This window comes from Chenopodium quinoa, unplaced genomic scaffold (genome assembly GCF_001683475.1).
Source record: "Chenopodium quinoa cultivar QQ74 unplaced genomic scaffold, ASM168347v1, whole genome shotgun sequence".
In the NCBI taxonomy this organism is placed as follows: Eukaryota; Viridiplantae; Streptophyta; class Magnoliopsida; order Caryophyllales; family Amaranthaceae; genus Chenopodium; species Chenopodium quinoa.
This window is the reverse complement of record NW_018743285.1, coordinates 597,336-606,112: the sequence shown is the minus strand read 5'-3', so window position 1 is coordinate 606,112 and position 8,777 is coordinate 597,336. Positions and strand designations below refer to the sequence as shown.

Sequence of the window (8,777 nt, the reverse complement as noted above, 5' to 3'; positions counted from 1 at the left end):
GTACTACACCAACGAACCACACTTTTATCCAAAATTTCCAACTATTAGAAAGACTGGGAATTATCGTCAAACCATAACAACGTGTTACAACTTAGGAACTCATCGTCACAGACTCCATCCGAAAATGTTGATCACTAGGCATATCCATGCAATGATCTTGGCTTTGTGTAACATTCGGGTTGCGAGAAACCTGCACCAACAAGAATATATGTCAATTTGTGCACAGATTGTAATATTTGCAATAGGTAGAAAACAAAGATCACTTACTGGAAGTTTTGATATACCATCTATGGAGGGAACATCAGTTTGTTGTTTATGAGCCTTTGATTTCCTAGTCTGTGGTTTTTTGTAACCATTTTCAAAAACTAACTTGTTTCTACTACCTTTGAGCCTCCCACGGGGTCTCTTTGTTCTAGGTGGGTCAGAAGGAACTACAAACTCTTCATGTGTACCACCCATAACAGTATTCACATGTGTCGTAGCTCTTACTGTATCATAGGACTAGACAGGGTCCTCTGCATCTGTTGCAACATTTGATGTCCCCCATCTTCTAGGTAGAACGCTGGTGGGGATTCGTGTTGCTTCTTACGCTTGTGCCTTACCACTTCTTGATGCATATGATTGATCTTATCTAGAAGAAAGTCAATAGTTTCATCACTACTCATGACAACCTCGTCTCATAGAGATTCAAAGGCATTAATCAGTTGGTTGTACCATTGTGGTTATGAAGGGTCATGGTACTCAACCTTAACACAGGTGTGTTTCCGTATGATGTCTTTACGCCACCGATTAACAATGTACTTCTCCATAATGTCGAGAACATGGTTCTGGTCGAGTATTTGTATCATGTGCTTACACATAATACCATCAGTTTGAAACTTGCGACAATCACAAAGAACATCCTTGGTTACAGTGTTGAATGTTGCGAAGTAGAACCTCCGACGATCTATAAGATTCTCCTCACTCAGTCCTTCAGGAACTACCCACACTCGATCCTCTTCAATGTAGAGAATAATAGTATCCTCAATGAATCTCTCTTCCAAACAAAAACAATACATCATTCGAGCACATTCAGTTTGAATTTCTTGGAACTTAGTGTCGGTGTACAACTTTTGAAAGAGTTTCTCAACCTCAAAACCACTGACCAGCCTCCTCAAATACTTAGAGAAATTAGCATCTTCATTAGACTCATCACGTGTCCATTTTTCCAGCGCCTTGGAGTACTTAAGAGGAAATTCAAAAATCTTTGCGTTGCGATTCACAAATCCACACTTACCTTTTACACTTACCCAAATTTTTGAGGATCTTTCTTAAATGTGCCAAAAGCACCATCTGTGTCGTGTGTTGGGCATGAGCTCCTTTAGTGGCTTTCACATTGCAGCTGCTTGGTCAGTAAGTATGGCAACCGGTGCTTGATTATTCATACTGGACAACCACTTTTTAAAAATCCACTTGAACGTATCATAATCTTCATGTGAAACCAGTGCACATCCCAATAATAAAGATTGCCCGTGGTGGTTAACACAAACGAAATTCACAAAGGGGGGCTCATGTTCATTTGTTAGGTATGTGGCATCAAAGCACACCATATATCCGAGCTCTTCATAAGCAACACGGCTACGACCACCAACCCAAAACACATCTTTCAACCATCCTTCTTCATCAACGTGTTGAGCATGCTAAAAATTATCGGTTGTGGCCTGCATGTGCTGAAAATACGAAATCATCGCAGCGAAATCACCACTAACCATCTTCAGACGCCTTTCTTTGTACAACTTCATGCTAGAGGGCTTTGATATTAAATGGCATGTTATCCAACCCATTCCGCTCCACGGCCATGCATCCACGAATTTGTGACACATAGACTCCCTCTTTATAGTAATTCAACAACTTCCTCCTAACCCTAGAAGTAAAATGTTTCAACCGATACTCCTTTACAAGCTTTGACTGACTAGGAAGAGGCGTAAATGTTTCAGAACTACTTTCCTCACCACCCTTTCCTTTTCACGATTTAAACTCCCATAAAGCATTGCATAGCACTCGCATTTCTTAGACTTCCTCTTCCTACAATTTGACTCATCATCACATACTTTTCCACCAACAACTCCTCTAGAGCCAGAAACACCCAACTCCTTTGCCATTTTTCTAGCCTCCCTAATGGCCCTCATGTCTGGTCTACCCCAACACTCACACCTCCATGTTGTTGTAGTTTGAACTTGTATATCCCCCTTGAAAAAATGGCTTTGACTCTACTCACACCAAACCCTTGTTGTTTTGCATAGTCTTTGTAATACTCTTCGAGATCCTCCCACTTCTTAAACGCCATTTCCACTTTTGGCTCCTCCACGTAGCTCACAACACTAATGTGATTACTACCCACAATTGTTTCCTCTGTCTGAATTGTTTGAATCAGGGATAAATATTGTTCCCTTATCTCATTTGCTGCTCTATTACACGGGTTGTGTTTCCCTTTAACATATGGAACAATAGCACCATATGCATCACCCTCTTCCTCAAATACAATTTCTTTCGATCCAAACCCTCTGTTTCTTACTACCTCCAACCAAGTCTCCGCTACCTCTTCTGTCATGCAGACTAATTTCACAACCCCTATAAACAATAGGGGACTCAGTATCTGACTCCATCTAAATTAGGTGGATTGGCAACAAATCACTCCTGAGAAAAATTAAAAAAAAATTCGTCGAGTTAGGATTGCCAGACGTTTACACCAAAACGTAGATCATATGTCGAAGATATGCAAACACACAATTATCTATTAATACTATAAACAATGAGCCATCACCTTATGCTCACAAAGTTGTTAATTCCTCTATGCACCACTCCTTAAATGAAGAAAGATTTTTCCATTAAAATCTTCCATTTACCATCTACTCACTATCATCTTACAAAATATCAGAAAACCACCATTTTGAACCACATCAATCATGAAGTAACATTAACATGAAGTTGACGAAAATATATCCGATTGTAGGGAATTTGTCAAACTCATCATTGAGCCATACTATGGTTTATACTTTTAGACATGGCGGCGTTCCAAGGAAAAGAAGCTAGAGATAAAAGAGTCGCCAACAAGTTTTAGGAACTTGTAAACCGTTCACGGGTGTGAAGGTTACACCCCATTCACGATCACAGAGATCGCTAACTCCATAGTGGTCCGGAACCATGACTGGATGTTCGGGGATGATGGTACGAATCCAACCTAAAAGAGATTGAACCTGCCCTAAATAGGCCTCTAATTAATTCTTATAATATTCGTGGGCGCTTTTCGATCAACATACATACATCAAGTTAATCTTAAACCTGTTTAATCTATATTGGTTGATTATTAATGAACAATCAAATCTATCATTGGTGATCGCTTGAATTAAAATCCTATTAGCCTAAATAAAATTATTAACGGATTTTTCACCATGTACTCCTGAGTTATTTTTTTATTCACTAAATACCCTTAAAATTTTTCAAATTCACCATATACCCATAAGTTTTCTGCAAATGTCACTAAATGCCCTTAATGACTAACAACAATTAACTCCGTTAGTCATTAAGGTTAATGACACCACATGGAAGCCTCTGATTGGCTATTTTTTAAATTATTGAATTAATTATTTAACTATTAAAAAAAAAAAAAAAAAAAAAAAAAAAAAAAAACCAAAACCCCCTTTACTGCCATTCTCCCAACCACGTCACCTTCCCCTTTTACTGTCAATCCTCTCCCCTCGCCGGTGACCGGCAAGCCCTTTCCCGTCACCAGTGCTAGGCCTCCCCATGCTGGTGACTTCCATCGTTACATAGCCACACCTCCCCAACGCCCATGATTCTCGAATTTTCTCTCTCCTTTGGCACAAGCCAAGGCCAGCCCTATCCTCCACTTCGGCGCCGGCGCCGGCACTGACCCTGCCCTTCAACCTTCCCCACGACCGCCACGCCGTCGTCCCTCCCCCTTAAGAATGGCAACAGATCGGATTCGAATTGGATGGAGCTTCACCCGCATCCATCTGTTAACCTCATCCGCTCCACTCTATCCACCCTTCACCCGCCAAACCCATCACCCGCATCCGATCCATCTGTCACCCGTGGGAGAAACGGGTGGATCGGATGCTTAGCGGGTGATTGTTATAATTTCTTGTTTTACAAATACATCAAGATTATTGTCATTAATTTTTTATATTACGGGTGATAATTACATATAATTAAATAATACAGTAAATACCAATGCTTTCCTTTGTTAAATGAATAATATCATTAGCCTTGCTTAACTCTATAACTAGACCCCAATGCAAGTCCCCAACGAATCAATACATAATCAGACCCCAACGAATAAAAATTATAACCAGTCCCCAACTACATATAAATCTATAACATATAATAATATAACTTCAACGAATCTAGTTCTTAAAAACAAAAATCAATATCAAGTCCTGTATGCAATATGAATTTCAACTATAATTCTTGAAGTAATACATTAGCTTTTTTTAAACATCAAAATGAATATGACTAGCTATATATAGTGCATATGAGTAGTACAAAATCAAAGTGTGACCCATTCCAAAAATCTACTGAAATGATTGAAAAAAAAGTTATAGAAGAGCCGGTAAGGTAGTCGGTGCTCGCTGAGGAGTAGCCGCTGCCCGTGGTGAGGTAGTTGGTGAGGAATAGTCGCCGGTGAGGACTCTAAGGAGTGAAGGCAGTGAAGGAAGTAGGTAATGACTAGTGTGAGAGTGTGAGACAATTTTGAGGAGGTGGGAAAGGAGGCATATAAAGGTTAGGGTTTTAGGAAATGGGCTTTCTATATGAGTGTAATTTTTTTATTATTTATATATTAAGGGTGGATGACTGATCGGGTGATATACGGATGACGGATCAGGTGATGGATGAAGTAAAGCTCCACCCGAATCCGACCCGATCTGTCACCTGTTTCATCCATCACCCGCCTTTCATCCATTTAAAGCGGATTTTCATCCATTTAAATATATTGGGTGGATCCGGTTGTTGGATATCCATTGAAAATTTCCATCCCTACTCCCTCTTGCTCCTATAACACGATCCCCCACCCTAAAACCCCTTTCCCTCCCTCGAAACCCTAGAAAAACCCATCCCCAACTACGTTTCTATTCATTGGAGGGGAACAGGTTTCAGGGTTATGATCGTGGTTTAGGGGTAAGAGGGAGGGGTGACGGTAGGGGGAAGGGGCAGCGCTGGCCACGGGAAGGAGTTTCGGGTGCCAATTGTGTGAGTAGGGCTAGAAATCCCTAACCCGACTCGATAACACGCCCGAACCTGACCCGAAGTTACTAAGAGAACCCGAACCCGACTTGAACCGAACTCGAATAGCCCGAATTCGATCCAATTTGAACCACATTTCATATTTCAAAATAATATTAAGTTTTTCACAAATTTTGATAGTATTTAAGCATAACCTGAAATCAACCCGAAATCTGACCCCAAACTTGACCTGCTGACCCGAATTCCCACCCATATGTGTGAGGGGGGTTTTGGGCGCCGCCGGCGGTACCTTCCTCCTTTTTCCTACCTGACACTACCCTTACCCCTTTTCCCTTTATCAAAAATACCGCGACACCCTACCCTCCTCCCTTTCCCTACCCGACACCACCCTTGCCCTTCTTCCCCTTCTTCTCTTTTCCCACAAATCCACTCAAAATACCCAAATTTTCCGATTTGGCCATTTGATATGTTGGAGTAAATCAGAGCCGAATTTATTCGATTTCTTCGTTTTAGGGCCAATTGATTCGGAACCAAACCCTAGATTTTTTTTTATCAAAACTTGGTTCAGAATATGAGAATTTGATGGGGTTTCTTTAGTTCAACACGGGGAAGGGGGCGGGATTCCGGGCTCACCAGCGGCGGAGGAGAGTACGACTGTGCATTGCTGTTGGCACGGGGGAGGGTGCGGGATTCGGCAACTCACTGGCAGGGTTTGGGTTGGTGAGAGGAGGGAATGGTGTTTTTTTATTATTATTTTTTATTTTTTTTAATAATTAGATTTTTAAGTTTTTATTATTATTTAAGTTTTTTTTTTTTAAAAACAACTAATCAGATGTTGCCACATGGCGTCATTAACCTTAATGACTAACGGAGTTAATTGCCGTTAGTCATTAAGGGCATTTGGTGACATTTTCAGAAAACTTATGGGTATATGGTGAACTTGAAAATTTTTATGGGTATTTGGTAAATAAAAAAGTAACTTAAGGGTATATGGTGAAAAATCCGAATTATTAATTATCCTATTAGGCATGATTTCAAGTACAAATTCCTTTTAAACCTACAAAAAGGAGCGTGATCAAGCAATATCAATAAATCATGAATAATCAAGCAACATATGATTAATATAACAATCATCACAATAACAACATCATCAAAACATCGTTAATAGTAAGATCCTAGGCATGATACTAAATGGATTAATAACAAATCCTAGCATGTCACTAATAATTGAATCAAAGCGTTATCCTAAACATGATAGTAGAAATCATAAAAACATCCTAAACATGATACTAGAAATCATGAAAAACAACCTATCATGATACTAGGAATTAAAATAACATCGTAAACATGATTTCTACTCCAAAATCAAAAGAATAATAAGGGTAATTTGATTACTCACTTTGATGCCTCAACCTTGCTATTAAAACAATACACATGTTAGTTAACTTAAAGAAAGTCAAATCAATAAAGTAAATAAATCAAATATGAATTGAAATATAGATTTGGGACCAAACCCTCAAAAATATCAACCTTTCACATTGAGGTCGAAGGCAACGTTGAGGATGGCTTGGAGTATTCGAATCTCGTGAATGAGGAATTTTGGATGATTTGGAAGAATATCAAGGATATGTTTAGGCTAAGGCTAAGAACATGGGGATCAAGAAAGAGAAGAGAGGATGAAGATAATTGTGATGATTGTTGGTGGTTGTGGATGATTTGAAACGGGGTAAAACGACCTCTATTTATAAGGAAAAAAAGAGAGCCTGACGATTAGAAAAGTTCAAAATTTGGAATGGAATAAAACAAGTTCCATTGCAGGGCGATAGACCTATCGCTGCGCGATGGTTCCGTCGTTCTGCGATGGTTTCAAAGATGACCAAGTCGTAAAGAGTTTGATTCCTTATAGAACTGGGTTAACGAAACACCTCCGTACGTCTTTTAATTTGATTGGGATAAGGACTATTAAAACAAAAGTTTATTCGGGTTTGAATTCTTTTGATCTTTATCTTTTTTGGAAAGTATAAATTAGAATCTTTTAGAGACTTCTAGAAGCTCCTAAAGAATCCTAATGGGTTTAGGATTGGAATAAGGTATTAGGACCCTCATATGATCATAGGGTCGTTGGTAAGGTGGACCTAGGTCAGATTTGGGCTCGGTTTAGTATTTTGGCCATAACTTATTCGTTTTAAGTCGGATTTGGGCTTCTAATATATCGTTGGAAAGATATTTTCAAGCCCCATCTAACTAAACAATAATTGTACCTGTATTATGGATCAAAATAATCTGGTTTGAACGTTTTTATGAATTGGACACGAAATGAATGATTTTAAGGATACGAAATGAATGATTTTTGGTTTAAAGACACAAAATAAAAGACTTTGAATTAAAAATTTTTAGGAAAGGTTAGGGATATGGTAAAGGCTAAAGGAAACTTCACGAGACTCTTCTACTCTTTACTGAACTCGTTAATCAAAGCGTGAAAGTTACCAATCACTGGGTTTGGTTTTTGGGGTGACACAATCAGGTGTCTACACCAATTGGCCTTAATCATTCACCATAATAGATATAATTTAAAGGTACTTAGTGTCACAATCATAAGAACAATTTAGAACATACTATAAGGGTTCAAATATCACATTTTCAATTCACTTCAACTCAATACAATAATCAAAGCTATAGGACGAACAACAGTTTGACCAACAATAATCACCCATCCATGTCAATTCGTATAATGAAATGATATCTGTAGGGAATTTTTCAAACTCAACTTTGAGCCCCACTGTGATCATGCCTTAAAGCATGGTGAAATCCAAAAGGAAGGAAGCTAGAGATAAAAGAGTTGCCAACAAGTTTTAGGAACTTGTAAACCGTTCATGGGTGTGAAGGTTACACCCCATTCACGATCACGGAGATCGCTAACTCTATAGTGGTCCGGAACCATGACTGGATATTCGGGGATGATGGTACAAATCCAACCTAAAAGAGATTGAACCTGCCCTAACTCGGTCTCTACTTAATTCTTATGATATTCATGTGCACTTTTTGATCAATATACATACAATAAGTTAATCCTAAACCAGTTTAATTTACGTTGGTTGATTATTATTGCACATTCAATTCTATTATTGGCGATCACTTGTATTAAAATCATATTAACCTAAAATAAATTATTAATCATCTTATAAATTGTGATTTCAAGCACAAATTCCCTTTAAACCTACAAGAAGGGGCATGATCAAGCAATAACAATAAATAATCAAGCAACATATAATAATTGACACAACAACAATCATCATCATAATCAAAACCATCAAAACAATATTAGTAAGATCCTAGGCATGATATTAAACGGATTAACAACAAATCCTAGCATGTCACTAATAATAAAGATCATAGCATTGGCCTAAACATGATACTAGAAATCAACATGATATTAGAGATCATAAAAGCATCCTAAACATGATACTAGGAATCAAAATCAAAATCAACATCCTAACATGATACTAGGAATTAAAATCAACATCTTAACATGA

At 38.4% G+C, this 8,777-nt stretch overlaps 1 protein-coding gene across 1 annotated transcript; it reads right to left on the bottom strand.

The window, feature by feature from the left end:
* Positions 1-722: 722 nt before the first annotated feature.
* On the bottom strand, positions 723-2,168 carry LOC110735582 (protein FAR1-RELATED SEQUENCE 8-like). Its single transcript, XM_021915772.1, has 3 exons — positions 1,953-2,168; positions 1,375-1,679; positions 723-1,284 (listed from the first exon to the last, which is right to left on the bottom strand). The coding sequence occupies exons 1-3, from the start codon at positions 2,166-2,168 to the stop codon at positions 723-725; spliced, it is 1,083 nt and encodes a 360-aa protein (XP_021771464.1).
* Positions 2,169-8,777: the final 6,609 nt, after the last annotated feature.